This window comes from Hyaloscypha bicolor, assembly GCF_002865645.1.
Source record: "Hyaloscypha bicolor E unplaced genomic scaffold K444scaffold_182, whole genome shotgun sequence".
Classification (NCBI taxonomy): Eukaryota; Fungi; Ascomycota; class Leotiomycetes; order Helotiales; family Hyaloscyphaceae; genus Hyaloscypha; species Hyaloscypha bicolor.
The window spans coordinates 2,181,511-2,206,893 of record NW_020194684.1 but is presented as its reverse complement, the minus strand read 5'-3'; the positions used below and the strand labels follow the sequence as shown (position 1 = coordinate 2,206,893).

The 25,383-nt window shown below is 42.1% G+C and overlaps 5 protein-coding genes across 5 annotated transcripts; 2 read left to right on the top strand and 3 right to left on the bottom strand.

Annotated features, from left to right (window-relative positions):
• Window positions 1-9,577: 9,577 nt before the first annotated feature.
• Window positions 9,578-11,567, bottom strand: K444DRAFT_228794 (uncharacterized protein). Its single transcript, XM_024871210.1, has one exon. The coding sequence runs from the start codon at window positions 11,116-11,118 to the stop codon at window positions 9,880-9,882; it is 1,239 nt and encodes a 412-aa protein (XP_024728203.1). The 5' UTR covers window positions 11,119-11,567; the 3' UTR covers window positions 9,578-9,879.
• Window positions 11,568-13,647: 2,080 nt separating this feature from the next.
• Window positions 13,648-14,533, top strand: K444DRAFT_707411 (uncharacterized protein; the record flags this gene model as incomplete). Its single annotated transcript, XM_024888161.1, has 2 exons — window positions 13,648-14,119; window positions 14,308-14,533. Coding segments are annotated over 2 exons (698 nt in total), but the record flags the coding sequence as incomplete, so codon positions are not given.
• Window positions 14,534-15,015: 482 nt separating this feature from the next.
• On the bottom strand, window positions 15,016-19,153 carry K444DRAFT_636615 (P-loop containing nucleoside triphosphate hydrolase protein; the record flags this gene model as incomplete). Its single annotated transcript, XM_024884019.1, has 5 exons — window positions 15,016-15,105; window positions 15,242-15,934; window positions 15,979-18,102; window positions 18,152-18,815; window positions 18,861-19,153. 5 exons carry the CDS (start codon window positions 19,151-19,153, stop codon window positions 15,016-15,018), a joined length of 3,864 nt encoding a protein of 1,287 aa, XP_024728201.1.
• Window positions 19,154-20,105: 952 nt separating this feature from the next.
• Window positions 20,106-20,761, bottom strand: K444DRAFT_545709 (DUF757-domain-containing protein; the record flags this gene model as incomplete). Its single annotated transcript, XM_024876159.1, has 4 exons — window positions 20,106-20,224; window positions 20,278-20,562; window positions 20,618-20,642; window positions 20,705-20,761. 4 exons carry the CDS (start codon window positions 20,759-20,761, stop codon window positions 20,106-20,108), a joined length of 486 nt encoding a protein of 161 aa, XP_024728200.1.
• Window positions 20,762-22,364: 1,603 nt separating this feature from the next.
• On the top strand, window positions 22,365-24,844 carry K444DRAFT_228708 (uncharacterized protein). Its single transcript, XM_024871209.1, has 4 exons — window positions 22,365-22,583; window positions 22,659-22,794; window positions 22,847-23,701; window positions 23,749-24,844. Coding segments are annotated over exons 2-4 (1,818 nt in total). The 5' UTR covers window positions 22,365-22,583; window positions 22,659-22,793; the 3' UTR covers window positions 24,711-24,844.
• The last annotated feature ends 539 nt before the right edge of the window (window positions 24,845-25,383 follow it).

Below are 25,383 nucleotides of genomic sequence, written 5' to 3'. Positions count from 1 at the left end.
GCGTTGGGAGTCTCAGTGCGGCTACACGAGCCTGGTATCATAACTCTGTGTCTTTAGAACTAGAAGGGTTCACTGGCCAACCGCCCAAACCACTCAACCGCCCAACCGCCCAACCGCCCAACCAAAAAATCTTAATATTTAATTAACGTCTTAATAAAAATTATAATTCTTATTAAATACTAATAATACTTTAGAGTATTCTCGACCCCCTAAAAGATATATATTACTTTAAAACTATGTGATGTTGCTAAAATTATTTATTTAGTAGTGTTTTGGCATTTTCCTACTGATTTTTACCCCGCTATTACTACCACCACCCCTCACTAAGTCCTATGTGTGATGTGTGCAGGGTCGCACGTGACTTAAGGGCATGTGACGAACCTCGGATATTGCGGGTGTCGATCAGGGAGTTCGGCAGCCCTTCGATATCCTAACTAACCACTGTTTATATCATATGTATTAGGCTTATAAATCACTAATTATATGTATGCCATCGGGGCCTCCTATTTAGAGGGGGCTTCCCTGGACCTTATAGGAGAGACAGAGATTAGTTCTGTACTGAATTTAATACTGTGGTTTCATAATATACTAATTCATTCTATTATCTTATTGCCTACTAATAAATACCTCATAAGCTAATCTCTCTACCCTTAAAGGAGGTAGTTCGATAAGTAATCATGTCTCGAAATCTGCGAAATATATGACCTCTCGCCGAAGCTATTCCTATAGAGGAAGTCGACCAGATTAACCCCGATATGGGTAACGGCGAAGGCTCGTCTAATACTTTTAACGGGGCCCCTCAGGAGTCTCCGAGAGCTAGTAATAATGACGGAAATAATCCCGGTAATAATCAAGATACCGAGATTAATACCCGAGTCGCTGCCGCCCAAGCTACGGAATAGGGCTTGCGTACTAAAGTCGAAGCGCTCTAATAAAAGCAAGAATTAGTAGATATAATTAACTAGTATATCCTATAGTTAGAGTAATATAAGGATACTCTCAGGGATACCTTATGGTTTACTATATCTCGTAGAAACTCTATTTATAAGTTTACTCCCTTTTCCTTAGTAATTCCTACTAGGGAACTTCCTGAAATAGGGTTAGAACCTATTCCCTTTCCTAATATAATAAGCTTTGAGAGTAATCTCGATACTATCCGTTAGGAGCTACTATATAATATCCTAAAGATATATTTGGACCGAGAGAAGCTTCTCAAGGTCCGGACGCCTGACTTATATTATAGAAAGTCCCTTAAGAAATAGAGGATATTCGTATTTTTCTGGAAAGCAGTCTTTAGGACCTAGCCTTGGACTTATAATAGATACTTTTCTAGAGTTAACTCTACTATAAGTACTCTTAGGGACGAACCTTATAATACTTAGGAGGCTATAATAAAGCAAAGCCCACTATTATATAAGGTCTATTAGGAGTGATTTAAGGCCTACTTAGCTAATATATTCCAAGTACCTTAAACCCGTTAATAAGATACTTTTAAGAAACTCCGAGATCTTTATTAGAAAGATAGTAAGATAGTTACTGAGTTATATACTCGGATAATTAGTCTTGAAGTTAACCAGGATCTATGCCCTAAGAGAGACCGGATCCGGATTCTCGATACTGCTTTATCTAACTATAAGACTTATTAGATACTTATATCTATTCTCTTAGGAGATAAGGCAGTATCTATTTCCGAGTAGCTTGAGAAAGCTCAAAAAGCAGAATATACTACTTACCCTAAATTAAGAAGAGCAAAGGCGGGGAAGTCTAGTAAGGATAATTCTGCCCCCAAGAACTCTGACTTAGCAAATTCTGATTTGTAAGGCTATTAAAAAAGGAAGAATAAGTTCCGAAAATTACGTAAGAAATTCTTAGGTAGTGCTTTGGCTCCTTTAAGGCCTTAATAGAGTACTAGTTCCACTTTAGGTATGGTTTATTAGACTTATAAATAGAAAGAATACTTCTTAGGAAATATAAAGTATTTTAAGTATATTGAGTAGGCTTGGCAGAACTCTAATAAGGCCAAAACCATAAAAGAATTAAGGCGTCTATAGAAGCAGGTTAATGCCATTACTATAGAGAAGCGCTCTAGAGAAGACCCTCCTAAGAAATAGGGAAAAGGGAAGGCCAAATCTTGAATATTAATAATTTTGGCTATAATAAAAAAGGCATATTACTTTATATAACTATTTAAGCAAGATTAATATAGCCAGAAGTAGGTGCCTTAGAGATATATAGTAGACTCGGTAATACCGGGTCAGACTATAACTTCCTTAATAATAATTAGACTTAAAGCCGGGGCTTTATTACCTTAGCTAAGTATAACCAAGAGTTTATAACCTTTTATAGAAATAGATTCAAGATCTATTAAGCCTATAATCTTAAGGTATTTATTATAGATAATTATAGTAAGATATATTCTTTTAAGCTCCGGTTCTATAGGTATAAGAATATTAGCTCTTATAGCCTTATTTTTGGTATGGAATTTTATAAAGTAACTCTTATATAATATATAAACTATATTAAGAAATAATAGGTATATATACCTATATAGCCTAATAATATTGAGATTCTAATACCAAAAGAATTTAGTAAGAAGCTTAACTAATACCCTAAGCTAGTACCTCAAGTCTTATTCTTAACTAAAGGCAAATATAACTATCCTAGATAGTAGGCTTTATATATTTGTAATAGTTACTAGATCTCTACTTTATTATATAATTCTAGTAATACTAAATAGGAGTTTTTAATATAGTAAATTAATACCTTCCGGAAAAGGGCCTTAGAAATACCTATTTATCTCCGGGATAATAAATATAAAGACTTCTCAGAGGTTTTTAACCCTAATAAAGCTTTAGAACTTCCTAATCTTAGTAGTATTAAATACTCTATTAATATAAATAGTATGGTCCCGTATAGGCCTTTATATAATCTATTAGAGACCTAACTAGAAATATTATATCTATATTTATAGGATATGCTTTATAAACATTAGATAAGGCCTAGTAAAAGCCTAGTAGGGGCGCCTATTCTTTTTATTCCTAAGAAGAATAGAGAACTATACCTTTATATTAATTATTATAGACTTAACCAAGTTATAATTAAGAATTAGTATCCGCTTTCTCTTATTAATAAGACCCTTAACCGGCTCCGAGAAGCCAAGATCTTTATAAAGCTAGATCTTAAGAATATATATTATCGGGTAAGAATTCGTAAAAGATACGAGTAGAAAACGGCTTTTAGGACCTGCTATAGCTATTTTAAATATCTTATAATATCTTTTAGGCTAGCTAATATACTAGCCATATTTTAAGCATATATTAATACTATACTTATAGGGCTCCTGGATTATTTCATAGTTATTTATTTAGATAATATCCTTATTTACTCCCGAAATAAGAATAAATACTATAATTATATTTGCTAGGTACTTACTAGGCTACGTAAAAATAACCTATTTTATAAACTTAGTAAATACAAGTTTAATATTAAGAAAGTCGAATTTTTGGGTTTCCTTATTAGAATAGAAGATATTTATACGGATCCTAAACAGGTCCGTAATATTATTAAATAGCTAGAACCAGAATTATTCTATAATATCCAAGTATTTCTTGGATTTACTAATTTCTATTATAGGTTTATCTATTATTACTTTCAGGTAATTATAGGCTTAATAGATCTCTTAAAAGAAATAGAAAAGGGCCGGAAATCCGGTCCCTTTATATAAATAGATAAAGCGGCTAAAAGCTTTAAGACTTTAAAAAAAGCTTTTATTATAATACCTGTCCTAGTCTATTTTAATCCTTCTAAGAAAATTCGTATTAAAACTAATATATTAAAATTCGTAATTACTAGTACTATTTTATAATAAGTTAATCCTAGTAATAGCCCAAAAAAATACTAGTATCTAGTAGTATTCTGATCCCGGAAACTTTCCGGAACCGAATATAACTATAGTACCTATAATAGGGAGCTACTTATAATTATTAAAGCCTTTAAGTATTAGTACTATTACCTTAAAGGGTCCAGGTTTATAATTGAGATTATTATAGACTATAATAATCTCTAATACTTTATAGAAATAAAGTATCTAGAGAGCTATTAAGCATATTAGATAATATATCTTATAATATATGATTTTAATATTATTTATTATAGAGGTACCTCAAATCTAGTAAACGGACCTAGTAAAAGACCTAATTATAAAAAAGGTTCTATTAATATAACTTGGCTTCTGACTTTTTAGAACAAGTTAAAGAGAGCTTTTATAGTTATAATTTAGAGGTTCTTATAAATATCTAAAGAGTTCCCTCTTTGAAATAGGTATTATTTAATACTTGCCATATCCGTAGTAGCCAAGAAAAAATATTTATTATAAGACAAGTAAATAGATTATCTTATAGATTCCTTAACTATAAAATTAGTTAAGAAGTAAGGTATAGAGAGATACCTTAAAGGCTTTATTACTATAGCTAAGGTAATAAGGGTATTTATAACCGTATTACTTAATAGAACTAAAGATTTCTTAATTTCCCGAGTTTTTGAATTAGATAGTTATAAATACCTAATTCCTTATATATAGATATATATAGCTACTAAAAGAGCTATAGTATTAGCCCTTTTATCTGAATTCCTTCTAGATATTATCTAGATAGCTCAGAGAAATAATTCTCAATATTAGAATATTATAAAATAGAGGCTTAGTAAGAAAGATATTAAGGGAAAAGAAATCTGGAAAAATAATTCGGGCCTACTCAGGTACTATTCAAGAATTATTATACCTAATAATCCCGCTTTATATTAAGAAGTTATAAAGCTTTATTATAATAACCTAATAGCTAGATACTATAAAGTAAAGAAGACTCTCGAGCTTCTTAGAAGGTCCTAGTATTAGGAGAATATAGAAGAAGATATTTGTAATTATTATTAAGAATATAATATTTACTAGAAAGTTAAGACAAAGAGGTATTTACTATATAGTTTGCTTAGTAGTTTACTATAGCCTAAGAGACCCTGGAATAAGATCTCTATAGATTTTATTATAGGTCTGCTACTATATAAGAACCCGGTAAAAGGTCCTAATTTTAATATAATTCTTATAATTATTAACCGGTACTCTAAAATAGCAAGGTATATTATATGCTATAAGATTATTAATTCTCTGGAGCTTACTAAGATTATATAGAAATATGTTTTCTCGATCTTTAGCTTCCCTAATAGAATTATTTCTGACTAAGGAATAGTATTTACTAGCTAGTTCTGGTCTGCTTTCTGCTTTTACTTAATATATAAATAGTATTTAAATATAGCTTATTATTCTCAGATAAATAATTAGATAAAAAGGCAGAACTAGGCCCTGAAATACTACCTGAGATATTATTATAATACCCAAAAAAATAACTAGTTTAAGAAGTTATCTTTTACGGAATTTATATATAATAATTTAAAATATTAGGTTTTATAAGATATATCTTTCTATATATATTACGGATATTACCCTTAATTTCTATGAAATTCTAAGAATAGAATTATAGGAAAGGTACTAGCTATATATAAGAGGCTAGAAACCCTTAAAGTAAAGTAAAGAAAGCTTAAGGATTTATAGTATTATATATAAAATAACCGGGAAACCTACTATAATAGATACTAGTTAGCTAAATATTACTTTAAAGAAGCCTGGGTAATACTATTAATAAGGAATATTAAACTTAAGGCAGGAAAGCTTAAGCCAAAATTTATAGGTCTATTTAGGATTCTTAAATATATTAGTAATTTAGTATATAAGTTAGAACTACTAAGTATATATAATTATTTATATCTAACTTTCTATATTTCTTTTTTTAAAAAGTATATAGTAAAAAAGAATTAGAAGCTATACCTATATTTCTCCGGAGAACTTCCGGAATTAGTAAATAATAATAAAAAACAAGAATAAAAAGTAGAAGCCATTATTAATTACTAATAAGATAATAGAAGCAAGAAGTAATAGTATTTAATTAAATAGAAAGCCTGGCCTAAAGATTATAATACCTGATTACTTGCTTTCCCTAACCTTGAAAATTCCAAGAAACTTCTAAAATTATATAACTAAAACCATAGCTTAGAATCCGAAATTACCTTTTAATAATCTCTTAAGATTAAAAAGAATTCTGGACTACTAAGAAAAAGGCTATTTAAAAGAAAAAGAGGACCTAAATAGCCAAGAAAAGGCCCGGAATAGTAATAGAGATACTCTTTCCCTGGGTTTTTTACCTATAAAGGTTTTCTAGGGTTTTATTAAGGCTTACGAGAATTATATTTAAATTATTAGAAAAAGGGTTTAGGATTAAGAAAGGTTTATTATAGATAGACTAGCTACGGGTATCTTAAATAAATAAATTCTAATTCTTATAAATTCCTAATTTCCAAAGCAAGAATACTAAATATTAGCCCTATTTAGGACTTGGTAAAGAATTAGCTAATACTTTCCGGAATCCGCTTATTTCTTAATAGGATATAGTTATACTATAATAATATTAGTATTAAGGATATTAAGAGAAGTAAGTAAGGAACTTATAACTGCTATATATGCCTTATGGAAAGCCCGAACTTCTAAAGTCAGGTCCCAAATAGCCATAAGTATTATATTATTAGTGCTTAAAGTACTAGTAGTAGATTACTTAATAATCTCGGTAGTAAGCTTAGTAATAAGGTTAATATCTTAAAGATAGATATTATGGTATTTCTTTAAGAAATTAGCAAGTACCTAAGTATATTAGAAAAAACTTATTTTTGGGATACTAATCTAAGTAGTATTATTATCTGCCTTATTAAGACAGGAAGAAGAATTCCGAAGCTTATTAGTATTCTTCTAGTCTTTGAAAACCTAATTAATAGTATTATTCTCGTTAGTATAATACTATTTAGGATATACTTTAAGAAATTTCTTAAAGATTATAATAATATCTTCCCAGGACCGGCAAGCCTCTAATAAGTAGTAAGAAATCTAAAATCATATTAGCTTTAATAAATATTAAAGCTAAAGAACTTACTAATATATAAGACTTAGAACCCTTATTATAACGGTCGTAATTCTTCTTACTAGGTACTATGGTATATAAGGTAAAGGAATTAATAAGTAAATACTTGAAATATTTCAAGTATTTGCTAGTAATAGGAAAGGAGGCTATAAGATTACCTTTATACTTATTATTACGGGAATAGATAATAAAGCTAGAAGAAGATATTATAGAATTAATTAAAAATAATTAAAGAAGACTTGGAGAAAGGTAAAAGAAAAGGCTAGAAGATAATAATAGAAAAAGTTATATATATAGTTATTAGAAAGGAAGAGAGTATATAGTAATACGAAAAGGTTCTTTTATAGAGGTAAAGAACTACCTGGATTAATTACTAGTTTTCGCACTAGTCCTAATTAGAAACTAGTATAACTAATTAATACATGCTTCCAGGAGCCCGTAAATAATCTTCAGGATCTCAGAAATATTCGTATGGGTTTCTTATATAAATATTTATTAAATACTTTCTATATAGCTATTCAGATTATTCTGATACGAGATCTAATAGGTGGCATTGATTTTATAGGGTAGTGCCTTAGTACTTTGGATCGAGCTAATTAGAATACTCAGATCCTAAACGAAATCGCAATTACCGGCTAGCCCCTATACCTGGGATATAATTACCCTTTCTTCTTACTTACTTAGCCCCGATCTGATTAGACGATTTTTATATCCATTATCCAGATTATATTAGTAAAATCACCTCCCAAGATACTGGAAGTTTACGTTAATTAAATAAATAATTAATTAAATGTTTACCAGGATAGATTAATGGATCTTGGGGACAAGATCCTAGGAGGGAGGCATAGTTATAATATATACAGGGTCGTACGTGACTTAAGGGCATGTAACGAACCTCGGATATCGCGGGTGTTAATCAGGGAGTTCGGCAGCCCTTTGATATCCCAACTAACCACTATTTATATCATATGCATTAGGCTTATAAATCACTAATTATATATATACTATCGGGGCCTCCTATTTAGAGGGGGCTTCCCTGGACCTCACAGGAGGGACAGAGATTAGTTCTGTACTGAATTTAATACTGTGGTTTCATAATACACTGATTCATTCTATTGTCTTATTGCCTACCAACAAACACCTCATACTATGCATCTAATTAAATATTTTATAACGTCCTGAATTCTTTAATAATATATAGCTTAATATAGGAGAGTATATTAGGAGGTTTTTTGCATTATTATAATAACTTTTCTCATGAATTTTCTTTGGAGTAAAATTGGTGACTTGCGTTTAGTGGGGTAACAGGCCTAAATTTAAGTACCTAATTCTTGGGACAAAAGAATCGCTTATTACATAAATGTTCAATTGCAATTTAGGTGCAATTCGATTTTTCGATGTAAAAGCTTATATATTAATCGAATTCGCTATTATACAGTAAACCTTATGCCTCCTTCTAATTAGCCAAAGCCTCTGCAAGATGAATGGTGGTATAATTCGAGTTTTGAGATCAGGGTAGCGGTTTAGAAACTCTCGATACCAATTCGTTCTAAGAGGGTTCTCTTCTAGATCTTCTCCTTATACCCTTAGATTCAATTGCCATCTTTCGAACCTGATAAACAATTGGTAGCCAGCCCTATACTTCCAATTTTCGAATATGCCGCTTAATGGCCACTTCTTGCCTTGCTAATAAACGCTATCTTGACTCTGCATCTTGTGCCTTTGGTTTTGCTCCATTAATTCGATCTCGAAGGGTTCCGTATGCAATTCCATGCTCTCTCGTGCATTTTCGAATGAATTTGGTCTTCTTATAATCGAGAGAATCGTCATGGCCATCTGTAATCGCACCTCTCTAAGAGCCCGTTAGGATAGTCCGCGAATTTGGCATAGTAATTTTCTTTATAGACATATTTAGGGGCTAAAAAAGCTTCAGAAAACAGTTGATTTGATAGTAGAATATTATGTGATTGTTGAATTATGATTTTTGGGAAGTAGCGATTTTGGGCGGTTGAGTGGGAGTGCGGTTGGCCAGTGAACCCTTCTAGCGACTAATAAGTGACCCCACCACCCTCACAAAAAATGACTCCTGCTAAATTGAACAGCGCCCTCGCTTTCGCAGTCCACAAAAGTACCGTCCTGGTAGTATTTTCCACCTTCGTACTATCTAAAGGAGCAATAGCCATTATCTCCATTAAATCAACAACGCAAGATTCTGGGTTTATCAAAGCTCTATCTCAAGGCTCATTCACCATACTCTCTATTCACCTGGCGGCTTTGCTACTATTAAGGACGAGAGTGCTTGGCGTTCGGTCTCATTCTGGTTCTGGTTCACCTTGTTTGTTTGCGGCATGGCGTGCTTGCTTTCCCTGGTCTTTTATTATCTATACCCGGTTTTCTCTACTCTCTTGAGTTGTGCTTCTGGATTTGCTCAAGCTTTGTGTACTCTGTTGCTTGTAGAATGTGTAGAGAAAGCTGTCAAGGCGGGGAACATGGGGAGAGTGGAGCTACGGCACACAGTAAGAAACGATCGTAGGGATGAATATAATGTACTGTACCCCGTATTGATGAAAAGTATTTGGTCCAGTTATTCGCAGTTGAGAGGCGGTCATAAGAGAGCTTAATACCAAGGAATAAGCAGGAGCCTGAATATTTAGCCGTGGGTGAATTTTCTAGTAACACCAGACATATAATTAACTATTGCTCGGAGAGTAGTAACAAGTCTTGACGAGTGCAGTATATTTACTAATTTTCCATTGCCAGCCTACTGCTTTTCGGGCTTAACAGCTTATTATAAAAGTCATCAAAATCTAGGTAATAAAAAGGAACAAAAACGTGGTTGATTGCTACTTCTTTGACAAAACGCTTAGAGCAGGAGAGCAAGAGCACCTAAAAGGATTGAACCAGCACCAACGGACAGAACATCGGCACCAGAGGTGGGAGAGGCAGCAGCGCCGGAACCAGAGGCGGTAGTTGCTGGAGTGACAGCACCACCGGACAAAGTAAAGTTTTGACTGACAACATTAGAGATGATGTTGGTTGGCAGGGATCCGTTGATGGTGGCTGGGGCAGTTCCGTTGACAAGGAAGATGGTCAGACTGGAAGGCTGGCCTTTACCGGCAAAGGCAGCGCCAACCAACCAGGTGCACCAGTACTCGCTGATAACACCGTTCACAACACTAGTGACGGCGTTGATCTGGAATAAGTTGGCAAGGTTGGTGCTTGCACCTCCAGCAAGAGTCGAAGTGTTGGACAAGACGACCAATCCTGGAACAGCCTTGCTAACACCTGGGGCGAACTTTGGATCAGTGAAGTTGTCGTGATAGAGTGGCGTGTAGCCATTGATTGGAGCGAAGACGTTGGCGCTGAGGTCCGTGTTGATAAGGAGCAGGTCAACCATCCACCCAGCACCATTGACACCGACAACTTCACCGCCCCGTGGAGTAAATACGTCAATGGTTACTGGGGTGGCCGTGGTTGCAGGGGCAGTGATGTTGGAAGCAGCGTCACCGAAAATGAAAAAGCTAACAGTCGCAATGTTGGAGATGACAGCGGGGTCAGTCGCTGGGTTTTTGGTGTACGTAGCGCCAGCAGCTGAGTTCAAGAAAAAGACGGAAGTGGTAATGTTGACGTTGGATCCAAGGCCAGTGACTGGGATATACCATGTGAAGTAAGCCTCCAAAATGTTACCCTGGGCGTCAGAGTTGGTGATGGCATTCAACTCGAAGAAACCAGCAAAGTTCATGGTTGAACCGCTGATCAAGCAGACGAAACCCGGGGCACCCGGGTCAGGGCCTGCGGCAAACGTGGTGAGGTTTGGAGAATTGAGGAATGGGGTGAAGCCATCGTCTGGGTTGGCGGTGGATCGTCGGTAACCAGGTGATGCGGTGCTTGGGCTCGAGGCGGCCGAAGGGGCAGAGGCCGCAGATGAAGTAGTCGGAGGTGCAGAGAACTCAGCAACAACGTCGATCATCCATCCCAAGCCATTGACACCGACCTCAGCACCAGGTTTCGGGGTCAGGATAGTGACCTTGGATGGAATGTTCTGAGCATTGGCCAGGCCAAGGAGAGCAGCAGCAACTCCGAATGTCTTCGAGAACTTCATTGTGAAAGAGAATTGTTTTTGTGTGTATGGAATGAAAAGTAACTCTCTTGTGTTTCCTGTTGCAGAAGAAGCCCAAAAAAATTCGTTGGGGTTCCTGGGACAACTTTATACGCCGTCTCATTATTTGTGTTTTTAACGGCTCCCGACCCTAAACATTCCAAAACACACACCTTCCGGAGATTATAAAAGATTTCGATTTCCACCACCATTCGCTCTCTTACCGAGCCCCAGAATAAAGGTCCCGTGGGAAAACGACTAAACCACCCGACGCCAATCACGGTAGCATGCCAGCCGGCTTCGGCTGACGTACGCCCTAGAGCTTTCCCCTTTCCCATCGATCTCCAAGGATTTGATTTGATATATTCCAGTTTTGCACCTATCGATTTCTTTCGCCTGTGGGAAATGAGCGGATTATTCCAAATCTGATCGGTGCGCCAGCCAACCTGCTACGACGGCGGAGAGACAAACCTCGAGACGCCACTCTGCCACAGGACAACCTTATGAGGCGTAGCTTTTCCGGAATTGCCATCTCACCACCATGCTATTGACGTGCTATTCCCATGGTATCTCATTGCCCGTGCCACGCGGTCCTTTCCAAAACAAAGTCATCGCAGGGTATCAATAGCTATTAGAATGGGCTCTGAAACCGAGTCTTCGACGAATGGTTGAGGTTGAAGGTTGGCCTTTTGAAGTTTGGCTTCTGGTGGGGAACCGAGGTTGCTGAAAAGTTCTGGCAGTGGTGCGTCGAGTAGAACTCGCTTAATGACCACGTGCTCGGCTGAAGCGAGCAAATAAGGGTCATAGGGGTCAACTTCCTCCCAACAATGCAGACTTATTCTTATGTTCGTGCGAGCTATTAGAGAGTAAGTATATAGATAGATTTCTATCAGAGTGTATGTTCTGTGACGAGAGTGTGTATTGTGAAGAGAGTGTGCTCTATGAAGCTTTACGATAAAAAACGGAAATCAGGTCCATCTATTGTGGCAGCAAGGGGACTAGAAGCATGGTTTTCTCCTCACGCTGCCATTTACATACCTAGCAGGGTGCATGTCTATAGATAAAGGGAGTCCACATAGAGTCGTGCTCGAAGTTACCCTTTTAAGAAGAACGTAGGGTTTCGGGGTATCTCCTCGCAGCTGGAAATTGGCATTATAGTTGGTTACAGTTTCTGTATCCATTTTCCTTGAGCAGAATCCATGCCAAAAGCTTCTTCCGTGAAAAGCAACTTATGCCAACCACATGGCGAAGCCTCGCATTTACCCTCATGTTCTCGATGGATCCTTACTTTAGTCTAGAGACAATACTGCAGGTAGCCGTCGTGAGTGCTAAATAGAACTTTAAAAGGCAGACTCCAGGTTGTACAACCATCGCTAAGCCGCCACGACCTGACAAAGCAGGTGTTTAATACAGCCTGCCGCTCATGGAGCCAGGTAACAGTCAAAACTGCTATAATACCTAGACATGAAGCCAAAGAGTTCGATGCCTGAAACTTGAAATTCATTTCAATCGATACTCTGGCATTAACTTTTCCAGCCCAAGAGCAGAGGATAATGCCGATGAGATCGTTGATAAAACTCTTCTAGCGACAGAAACCGCAGCTCAGTTTACATCTACAAAAACGCCTAGTGCAGGAGTCGAAGGAACGCATGGCTCTACAAGTGAGATAACTGCAGCGGACCTCCGGATTTTAAATCTCATTCACGATAAGGTTAACAGCAGCAACAGACATCTAGTAAGTAATTGATATTAGAGAGAAACTCTACCCAAATAATGCTTTACAGATGATTAAAACAAAACTATGCTTTCTAACCAGGATATCAAGTTCTGTCAAAAGTTGAAAGATCGTGGGCAAACGAAAATTGGGGAGCGGCAAGCATTAGAATAAGGGGGAAAATCCTCAGGCTCTATCCTTGGTGATAGTCTTAGATGATTTGTCGGCGGAATCGACTTCCGGACTACCTTTTAATGGGCAGCACCTACAAATGCTAAAACTATTAAATTGTGACAATGCAGCGTATCTGCACAAATTCTGCCTTCCCTGTCGTGACTAACCATTGCTCTTTTATCATCCTCTCGTCTCCCAATCTGTCTCTTAATTCAAATTCCAATCACATTCCAACCCGAAAATTTCCACCGGAGGAGAGCTAAAGGCCGGAAATCCAATACCCATTTACACACTAGGGCATAACGGGTAAGGTCATGTTCATATTGACAATGGGAAGTATTAATAAATATTTGACTCCATTATCAAATGCTCCAAGAACTATATATGCCAAAACGCCGTATATATGCCATTTATCTGCACTATATAAAAGAAACCTTTGTCTTATATTATAATAAACTTCCAACAAGTATTGCCAGTTCACGCACCCAGCACAATATTGATACTGAGAACTCTGGCGGACATCGCAGTTAAGTACTAGGCTAACCTTCCCGGGTAACCTTAACCCGGTCACGGAGGGAATCCAAATCAGTTCCGACAGGGACCATTTGTAAGCTTGAACAGGGGAGCGAGAACAGATGCCAAATGCCTGTATGACGCTCCGCTGGCCCTCCGGGGGCCACTGCCGTGGGGGCGGGCTTTTTATAGGGCGAGAGGTAGGGCACCCTTTGCAACCGGTAAATACAAAACACGAAGATTGGTATTCGGGATGGATGGCCCAGAGACGCGACATTTCTTAGATTACAGGAACGAAACACACCCGTTAAGATCCCGAGACCCGATTCAGAGGTATTATATCGGTCCCTCGCCTGCCTTCTCATTCTATGACGCTATGATCGAGTACGACGCAATCCCTCAGTCTGCGGCTCCTCTCTCTGTCATACCTGGGCGGAAATACGGGCTCAGCATTGTGCTTGATACGGCAGATGGGAGGATAGTGGTGCTTGATACGCAGGGTCCCGGTAACAGTGATCCTTTGATCCTGAATCAAAACTGGGAGAAAATGCCAGAGGAGTACAGAATCGGTACCAAATATTATGGAACCGAAGTCTTTGCTCGGTTAGGGAATGACTTTCTAAAGATTTGATTGTGCGCACTGTGACGCTGGATCACGGCTATATTCCTGGCTCGGTGCGGATGGATGAGACGTATACTCCTGAGCTGAGCCCTCCGCGTTGGGAAAGTTGGGTCTCGGACCTGTACTGGAACTATGGGTGGCCTAGAGGGGATATCTTGAAAGATTGCAGGTATGGGTATTTTGGCTTTCCTTGGGTTGAGCAGAAGCAGTGTGATAAGGATTCGTTGGAAGAGTTCAATGGGAAAGGATTCGATATTGAGATGAGGAAGTTGAGGCACAAGATCGAGGTCCAGTATATGCCCGATTTGTATTGCCTTGTTCCAAGGGAACAGGAGGCCATTGATGCCATGAAGCGTTGGGGGGGGCTTGACAGAGGAGCAGATTGCTTTTGCTGAGAGTGATGAGCCGAGGATAGTTGAGAAGTTAGGGGAGTGGGCCAAGAAATTGGCGTTTATACAGGATTAAATTCGAGCCAGTGCTTGTTCTACAGGTAGGTAAAGAGAGAAAAATGGAGTTAAAACTACTTCCCAGTGGAGATTGCGCAGCACTAGATATATCAAAAGGGCGAACTAGAGCCACGACCAGGATCAAGGTTTGTACACAATAGAGGTGTATATTTAATGTTAATGTGGAAATGAAAATGAATGTAACTCCAGAATCTGCGCAAAAGGAGCTCAGAAAGTCCGCATGCACAGATCAAGGATCGTTACTACAGGAGAAGTTCTATTTCCTTTCGCAAGAATCTATCATGAAACTCAGCTAACACTTTACAACATTATTGCGGACTCATCGGAGCCTCAAATGCTTAATTTTCTTGTCATCCTCGACTTCCTATTCCTCGACTCAATCGAACTTTTCACCTGCTTTTCTTTCCCCTTTACTCTCCCACCACCCCTAATCCCCCAATCAACCTCGCAAACGCCCCTCCTCTCCACTTCAGTTCATCGAAACTCCCAACTTCGGTAATCTGTCCACCCTCAAGCACAACAATCCGTTCACAAATCCGCATCATCTCCACCCCATGCGCAATAACAAGGACCGCCACCCCCCCCTTCACCACTCTCCTGTCCCCGTTCCACCAGTTTGCTAATCGTTTCCCTTACCATCCCGGCTGATATAGCATCAGGCGCCGACGTTGCTTCGTCAAGAATGAGAACCTTGGGACGACGAACAAGAGCGCGAGCAATAGCGATCCTCTGCGTCTGGCCTCCGGAAAGTCCCTGGCCGCCGTCCCCTACAAGAGTCTGATAACCATTTGGCAAACTCGAAACAAACTCATCGATCCCCGCATCTCTCGCTGCAAGCGTCGCGGCGTTGAGATTCGCAAGCGGTGAGCCTTCGGGCAGACCGTAAATTATGTTTTCTAGGATGGTGGCTGGGAAGAGGGTTGGTGATTGAGGCACGATGGCGATGTGGCTTCGTAGGCTGGAGATGTTACATGAAGTGACGGGGATGCCGGCGAATGTTAAAGGTGCGGGGTGATGTGGTGCGACGGGGTCTGGTGGGTAGAGGGCGAGGATCAGGGAACCGAGGGTGCTTTTCCCACTACCGGATGGCCCGACGAGCGCGGTCCTAGAGCCGGGTGTGAGGGTTAGTGTTATGGAGGAGAGGTGCGTTGGCGTGGGCGCGAGGGGTAGGTGAAGGAAAGATTGTTGAAGTGGATTGGGAAGGGCGTCGTTAAGCGATGGGTTCCGAGGGACTCGTGGGAATGGAGAGGTAGGTTGGCGAGATAGAGCATGTGGGTTGCTGTTGCGCGGGACGAGGAAAGTTGTGGGATGAGGGAGAGGATCGACATGCTGTTCGCGAGGCCGAAGAGGAGGAGGTTGACGACTTTGAGTACCGCGGAGACAGGGAGGGCGCCACGGGTGGTTATTACGGTGCCGTAGTAGAAGATGGTCGCTGTGATGAAGAAGGAGATCGCGTCGCCTAATCCGAAGGCAACCCCAGAATAGAGAGCATGGGATAGTCCGGTCTTGTAGGTTCTGGTGGTGGATGCCATGTGTTTCCGCTTAAAGTAGGATTCAAGAGTGAAGGCACGCAGGACCCGGATGTTTGAAAAGGTCTCAGTGAATACGTCGCCGGTTTGGGCGGCCAAGACGTTGCATCTCTCCTCCCATTTGCTGCTGATGTGAGAGAAGAGGCTCGTTGTAGCCCAAACCACTGGTACGCATCCCATAGCGACGAGAGACAGCTTCCCGGAGATCAGGAAAGCCCAGACAATCGATATACCGAGCATCCAGATGGTGGTGAAGATAGGTCCAGCAAATCGACCCACAAGGTTCCGCATCTCTTCGGCATTTCTGTCGAGACATTCGCTGAGTCTAGCTGCGGAGTTTTCCTCTATCTCAAACCAGGAGCGAGGCTGAGCAAGAATTCTCTTGAAGGCTTCGACACGCAAGGAATTCACCCATGCTTGTCCGCTATGTTCAAGAACATAGTGCGTGCAGAAGGTGGCCACTCCGTCAACAATGGAGATACCAACCAGTGCAAGAGCCCATAACTTGGCTTGAGAGACCCGATCGCTTTCAAGATAGTAGATTCCCAGCAGTCTTGCGAAAACATACGCGAAAGCAGGTGTGGCAGCAGCGACGATGAAGGCGAAGAAGAATCCCAGTACGAAAAAGATGCGGTCCGTCCCAGATAGCGTCGGCCAGATTGATTTCAGAATTTTAATGTACGGCGCAGGGGTTGTCTTCAGCAGTTTCTTGGGAGTCGGTGCTGTACTTGTCGGCGACGTCACGCCTTGCTCGACTTGAGGAGGAGAAGGTCGATGTTTGATGGCGGATGTATTGATGGTCGGAGGGCTGGGGCGACCTTTGCCAGCTTCAGCCATGATTGCGTATTCTGCTACTGGAAGGTTCATATTTCCTCTTTCTGCAAAACTCGAGCGTCGGGGTAGGTCCTGGAAAGATGCTCTTGAAAGAGTGCATGGGGAGAGAAAAGCCAATGCATTTAGTCTAAAATATCCCAGCCGAGGGGACTGAAATATTTCTGCGGGCGGGACAGGTATAGCTTGCTGTGATAAATTTAGTTCATTGGTGGAGAATGCCTGAACATCCTGGGATAAATTTCGATCTCTTTGGAGATTGCTGTTGACATTCGAAGACTGTGGGCCAGATTCGTGCATACCAAATTTATTGGAAGGTCGGCTCCAACAAACTCCTGAAATCTCGTCGATATCACCCATAAGAAGGCAAGTTGGAGATGTTGGCTCTGATTTTCGTCTCTGTTCGAGAACTGTCGAATTACCCGCCCGAGCATAAACAGGATGGAAAGAAACAAAAGTTCCCTGCTCCTTTTCAGCGAAGTCCCCACAGTAGCCTTCTTGGACCAGATTGCCATGATCGAGAACATAGAGGTATTCATCATCATGAATTTGAGAAGCGTCGTGAGTAATAACGATTGTTGTCTTCTTTTCCCGCCATCTTTGAATTTCTTCCATAACTTTCCGCTTACTCGTCTGATCCAGAGCACAAGTCGCTTCGTCAAGGATTAAGATAGGAGCATCTCGGAGACGGGCTCTTGCTATCGCGATTCGTTGCTGCTGGCCGCCACTCAACGGTTCCCTATTCGACCCAACAAGTGTGCTAAGCCCTTCTGGTAAGTCGATGAAGGTTTGCTGGAGATCGCCTGTTTTCGAAGCGTTGAGAACATCTTCCATGGTGGCACGACCTTCCCTGCCGAAAGCGATGTTCTGGTAAACAGTCTCATTGAATAGCACACTCTGCTGTTGGACCAACGTAACGTTTTGTCGGAGCCATTCCGCATCGAGTGTCTGAATTGAATGGCCGTCAATGAGAATATTTCCGCTGGTCGGTTTGTAGTATTTCATCAGAAGATTTGCCAAAGTGCTTTTCCCGGACCCACTTTTGCTCACGATGAAAGTCATTTCGCCGGACGGAAAAAAGTAAGTCGCTTTATTCAGCACGTTTTGTTTCGGATTAGATGGATATGCAAACGATACCTGTGTCCATTGTTAGTTACAATTTCAATTCAGGTGATTCAGGACTCACTTCGTTGACTTCGATATCTCCGGCTGAAAAGGGCATGGGGTTTGTCCTGCGCACCATATGTTTTACTTTCCTCCCATGTTCCATTTGTGCCATGACCGCTTTCAAAATTTGTCCAGCAGATATTCCCTTTGCCAGCACCAGCCACTGTGGCAAAATGGTCTCGACAGATTGCATCGAGGCCAAACAGGCATAAAAAGTTGTGAGAACATGGCCCGGATCCATGCCATGGTCCACCAAGTAGAGACCGAACCAGAATCCTTGAACGAATATGCCCACCGTGATGAGTTTCGTGATTCCGAATTGCAGTGCGTTGCATCTTGCCTGAATCATGTAGCTCGAAGCGACTTTCTTCATTGCGGAGAGGTACTGCCAGACTTCTTGTTGTTGGCCAGTGTATACTTTGACGGTGTCAATTGCCTCGATGGATGTATTGACGTGTTTTAGAGCTTGAGAGAGTCCTTGTTTCTGTGCTTCAACGGCTGGAGAGAGTGGTACTGAGATCAGGTAGAGAACAATAGCTGCGAGTGGAATGGCCGAGGTGATGATAAGAGTGAGCTTCCATGAGAAGTAGAAAGCCAGACCGAGGGATGCAATCGAGCCGAATATGTCGAAAATCAGGAAACCCAGGGGTTGGGAGACTGCTAGTTGAAGCTCTTGAATTTGACTGGAGAGTTGGTAGGATGCACAAGCAGAGAGAATTTTGACGTACGTTTGTATACGGATCAGAAGCGACCCAATTCCATCTGGCCGTAGATCATACCATTCCATCTCCTTGTCCAACATGCCTTCGAACATCTTGTGTCGTACACTCCTTGCCTGAGCCTCACCAAAAGCCATCCAGGAGGATAGGGAGGCTCCTTCAACGATCCATGCAGATCCTCCGAGGCCAACCAAAGCTGTACACCATTTTGCAACACCATGGAGGGTATCTTCAGCGGTCGCCGTTCCGGCACCGAATTTCGTCAAGATAGAGAAGACCTTCCCAAAGAATATGGCGGCCATCGGTCTGAGCAGAGTTGAAGTAAGTGTTGAAACGACAGCAATCGCAATTGCCACGGCGTGTTGTCGAGTCGTAAAGGCAAATAACGAACGCCACGAAGAATTAAGAGCAAGATCGTCAGCGGTGCCCCGGGTCGTAGCTCGCGGCTTGAGCCTTGAGGGTCCTGCCCAATGGCGGGCATGGGACCATGGAAATCTTTTTCGCTTTCGGAGGATACATGGCTTGTGCTTGATGGCATCGCCATATGGAGCGATGGAAGATCGCGAAATTCTAATGCGCTCGCACTGATCAACGAGATGATAAATGAAAATAGAAAATGCATCTTGAACGGGACGAGAAACAAACTTGAGATCGAAACACTTGATTCGAGGATAATATGAAAGAATAACAGGGTTTGCTCTAGATTATGATGGGGTTGTGACGGATTGCTGGTTTCTAAAGCCGAAGCTTGATATTGTTTGAGAAATGAGAAATGCGAGGACAATGAAAAGGACAGTTTTGGAGACTCGCTACACTGAAAACTGATTCGCGCAGACTTTTTCAGAATACCATTGTCTCTTTCGCTCAAGTCACACTGAATAGCACAGCAGGTGGGAAAGGACCGAACTGGTAGCAGAAACAATGTCAAGGGAATGTTCCACAGGGGATAGTTTCTCGGGTCAGGAATTTGGGCCGAAAATACCATTATTGACCTATCTAGCTTATCAGCACAGAGAACGAAAAGGCTCAGAGATATGCCACCAGATTTGACCTCGACCTGTGGGGTGTCGTCTTTGACAGAATGCAAGATCTAGACCTCCTGATCTCGTTAAGGACTCAGACGCTAGCCCGCATCTTCCATCAAATGGCATCGCGGATTGCTTCCGTCTCGTGGATCTTTGTCATATCAAGGTGGTGTCGACGACCTCTGATTCTGAATGGGATGCAACGTCTCCAGAAGATCAGGCCATGCCATCACTTCGGATCCTCCGTCTTCCCATCTGCTGATACCCCGTTGTTCTTCTCGTAGATCCAGTCGTTCAGGGCGTTTTTGTTTCTTGCAATCTCAATGGCGTAGAATTGCATTCGAGGAACTGTACAGTACCAGTCAGCGATATTCAAAACAACCCCATCAAGAATATCCTACCAAAAATGGTCGTTTCTTGTTCATTCTCCATCTTCGGGTTTAATCTCATTATTGTGCCAAAGTTGTAATCATCAATCTTCTTCTCGTATGCCATCATGAACTTCCGCCACCGTTCCTTGCCAGTTTTGCTCTTCATCTCGTCCTCGTCGATGGTCGCCGCAGGGTCGAACTCGGGGAAATCTTTCTTCAGATGCTCGTATATGTCGTCGTCCATCTTAGTGAGTCTGAGGGATGATCCGCGGACCTTTTCGAGAATTGCCCAGTATGTGGTCATATGTTGAACGGCTATGGCGGGGTCAGTGGCGGGGTAATTGGAAGGCTGGACGAAGGGGCTGCAAACCTTTGACAGCGAACTGCTTCTCAATCTACCGGTAAGTTAGCAGCCAGTACGACAAGGGCTAACTTGAGAGGAAGAAGAGATCCTTACGTCTTCGAGGTTGTCCGCCTCCTCGGCGTTGAAGTTGGCTGGGGGGGCTGCAGACATGGTGGGGACGCTTTGGAATGGCGCAGAAATTTTGCCTTGTAGAGTAAACTTTGGTGGGACTTCTGTCGAGTCTTTGATCTTCTAACTGTGTCCTTCGAGAGGTTGGAGGTATTAAGAGCCGAAGGACTTGAGCAAGACCTAAATACAAAAAGACGAGGGCGGAAATTCTTCGGGGAAGATCACCAGCCAGAAGCTGAGTCATCCCGCATGTTGAGCGAGAAGCGGCTCGCGCCTTCTACAACGACACACCTTCGATTTCACTCGAATTCGACCACAGCCTCAACATCGAACCCCCGAAGTCCAAAGCTAAGTCCACATAGATGCGAGGTCAAGGAAATTCGATGGGGAAAGGTTTCGCGCTGCAAATTGGAACTCCTACAGGCATGCCACCTTCGAGCAAATTTGGGACTCTCCTGGGTGCCGATTTTGGACCCAAGAGATCGAATTTTGCCATTTCCCCCCTCACTGAGAAGCACTAAAACCATCGAGAATTGTCTCAATTGCGTACGTTTTGTTCGATGAGTTCTCTGTGTGCGGGAAATGCGAACATCCACCCATTGTCCCGGATCCAAGCAAATTTCTTGACCTGGCCCGAGGGACCTTGAATCAAACGGGATCCTACTCTATTATCGATAATGCAAATAGCTCGGGTGCTAAATTCTTTTTGTTGTATGCATTGAATCTGACTGTGAGGTACATCTGTTCTTCCCTGCTTCATCCGTTTGAGACCATTCTAGAACTTCATTTGCATTGAGATTGAAGTTTTGATCGTTGCTTGTTTAATAGTTGCCAGTTGTAGTGTTCACTTGATAGAACCCGCTTGCTTAGAAGTATTCTGCCAAAGTTATTAAAGTCAAGCAAGCCCCATCCCATGATGTTACTGCCGTTCTCTGCAATATATTTATCTGCCCTGCCGCAATCTCCTGAGCTACGAACGTAATCTTTAATATTTCACTGCCTGAAACATCAAGAACCATTAGATTGGTGTACTGAAGACTGTGATGTGTTGGAAGTTCGCGATATTGCTGTTGGAAGTCTGGTGGGCAAGCAGAGAGCTCGAACTTTATCGGGCTGTCCTCGGCTACTTCAAAAACGAGAGGCAGTGGTACATAGTTGAATAAGGAATTTTCCGCCCACAGCAACCCGAGCCCCGCACGCGGTGGCAGGTAAGTTACTCTCACACCAACATTTAACCATAACTAACAACTTACAGCGACAACAGCGCGCGGGCTCTGCAAGGAGAAGACATGCTTCCCGTTGCAAATTAAAGGATCCAAACTAAGGGGACGACAGCGGCTTTAAACAACCCCGGTTGTTGGAACCTTGCTTGCAAGGGGAGTTTTCGAATCGAGCAAAATCTTATCCAGGGAGATTTTCGTAACTTGACACCCTCTTCTGACTCGAGTCGACAGTCAGATTAGGTTGTCTTGTGAGCTTTTGCCACTTTGATTCTTGGTCTGCGTACCAGTTCGCATTTGCCTCTCCCCCCCCCTCTTTTTTGAGCCTCATTGCAGCTAAAGAGCCACCTCGCGGCAAGCGAGAGTCGAGGTCAAACAGTCAGCCTAGAACTTCGTGCGAGATCTACGCGACGGGCATTAAATTTCAATTTATTTAACTCATGGGATAGTGCAAATCAAGAGAGTCTTACCACCGGCGGTTCTCTACGATTACCTTTTCTTGGAAGAGATGTGAGCGAGGAATCTTCATAATTTTTGAGCTGTTTCAGTTCTTAAGAGCCGCAAGCGAACTGCACCCAAGCCTCGAATGCTCTCCGCAAGACGCTTTAAACGGAGCAAGAAATATCAAGTTTATGGGATACAGAGTATGGTTCCATGATTCCTTCTTTATTTCTTTATTCATCTGCCTACCGTCTATTAATGCAGCCGGTATTGGAAAGTGGTTTCCCAGCGCGTTCCGTCGACTTTAAGCGTGGACTCCCCGGCGAGACTTCCCCTTGTGGAAGACAGTCAACACCGGATCGCCACGTCAATTCTCCAACCTCAACCATCAAGCCAACTGCCCACGGCCCACGAGTAAGATCGCCTCTTAGACCGTTCCATGACTGCTCTGACCTCCGTGTGACAGTGGTGCGCCGATTCCCCGACCTCCGATCCTCCCTCCGATCCTCGAGCACTGCGAGCGACAATCATCAACCCCTCATTGCGCGACGTCCCTCTGTGCAATCTCAAAGTACAAACTACTCACAGAGCCATGCAAGCAAATGCTCCACTGCGCTGTCGCAGTCCGAGAATCTGCTGCCGATTGAGGAGGAGGAACGAGACAAACCAACCTTCGATAGATCTGTTGATCTTGTGGCAATTGCCGCTCCTCATAAAATCTCCATCGACCAAACAGAAGTATTTGAACAACTGGTTAGCGCTTATGACGAGCAGAATGGAGAACACCGCCTGTCTGCTTTACCAGCCGCTGTTCGCCACAGGATCTATGCCTTCTGCTTCGAGGGGTTTGAACGGCGAAAGATCAATCTCTCCCCCAAGTTCGCAGTCAGAGCGGTATTCCCCGACAGCCACTTCATATCCCCATGGAACGTCCTTGACCCTGTCTTTGGCGGTGTCCATGCATTTCGCGCCCTCCGTCACGACCTGATGACCTATTTCTGGACAACCTATCACTTCCATGTCACTCTGAATGTCTTCAGCGGCCCAGTCTTCTCACCACTCTCCCATATTTGGCTGTTGAACTTTCTTGATCGTATCCAGCGACTTACCATCGAGGTCGATTTCACACGCTTCGGTGGCAGCTCCATGAGACTCGCTCCATCGTTCGGGCATAACAATGATAAATTGGAGGATCTTTTGCTTGGCCTGATTCGAGGATTGAAAGAGCGTCCTGGCAGACTGACGATGGCTGAACTGAATCTCATGTGCCGACGATATGGTGGCTTCCGTACCAAGACCGAGGAGCTTGGCTCTTCTACTGGTTGGTCAATCCTTTCTCTTTGTCAATCATAGCTGAACGAACCTTAGTCAAATACTGCCCTGACGACGAAATACATATCTTCGATATGATGTCTGAGCTCCATGGCATTCTGCAGCGTTGCCGTGTCTCGGGTTTTACTCCGGATTATACAAAGCAATTGCTTTCTGCTGCCTTTGCTGATGGAGACCAAGAAGTCGATCTCATCATTCCCAATGACCCCGCTTGGCCACATATGCCCTCTCTAGATGACAATGCTCCAGTTTATACCTCGAACCTGCATCCGAATTCCGCGCTTTTACCGGAACCCTTCGGCCTCAGACTACACCATAGTCGAAGCTTTGCACAAGAATTTGAGGAGGAAATAAAAAGATTCAATGTTGAAACATACATACACAGTTCTATGTCTAATTGCATAGTCAGTTCTCTTACTGGTGCGTTGCTCAAGGACCAGGGGCACATCCTGGAGAATGGACATTCGGATGGTATCCAGCAATATTCGAATGTACGGGATTCATTACTCTCTACTGCTTCTACCCAGTTGGGAACTCCCATGGGTGCATCAACTCCTCGCTTTGAGCAGTTCCAGCCAGGAGAAATCATGTGCACGCGGACATATGAAATTTCCCAGGGCACCCGAACCCCACCTCCAGAGAGATGCTCCACGCCGAATACTCCGAACACCTTGAACAAACTGAATGAGAGAGATCCTGCTTTCGTTCGGACCCTGAACGCGTTGAAAACACAATCGCAGATTGAGGCGAATGAACAAGATCCAGCTTTCATCCGAACTGTGGAAGCTATGCGGAAGAACTCGCAGACTGATGCACCAGCTATCGCGAGTGAGAACAAGCCACCGTCTATGTTCATGCCAACGAGTACGACTGTAGTTGAGAGTCCTGCTCAGCGGTCCGCCTCAGTATTGAGCGCTCGCACTAATGAAAGCAAGAGGGTCATTAAGCGGAGATATTTGTCATTCATTGATAGGGTTCGTGGTCGTGCGGAGTCTTGATAAGTATGGAATCCTTGAGTGGCTTTGCAAACTTTGCAGGTGTGTTCATGCCGTTGAACGAGGGTCACAATAACGGAATGAATTGTTTGATGGGGTGTCACCGTTTTAGGAGATGGATCACTGGAGGCTCCTATGCTTCGTTCTTATCATATGATCCAGCTTGGCAGTGTCGGTCACAGAGATCCAGAATCGGAATTTGACAAGCATCTCCAGGCCTCCTTGTACAACCTCGTGAGGTGCTTTCGGGATTTCTCAGATGCTTGCTCTTTATTTAGGTACTGGTGAAACCATACTCCATTTCAGCTCAATCAACTCTTTGAAGCTCTCTGCATGAACCGTGCCCGTGATTATATCTAGGTATGGTGATTCCATTGAGAAATCTCTGAAATTCCGGTAGCTATGCAGCCTCAGTTCCTTCAGATCTCAAGCCCTTAATGGCAAGTACCATAGTCAAACCTTCTTGAGCGGAGTTGGATTCGCACAGCTGCAAGCATATTGAAATAATTCCGCCACAGTGGCAAACATGGCCTGAACAATTCGATCAATAATTCTGAAGTTATTCTTGTTAACCATGGAATCCGTCCTCACATCACCCCACGATGGCAACAGTTACAGGTGAGCTTGCATCACGTGATTCGCTCCCTTTTTCCAATTCTTGGGGAAAAGCAGCAGA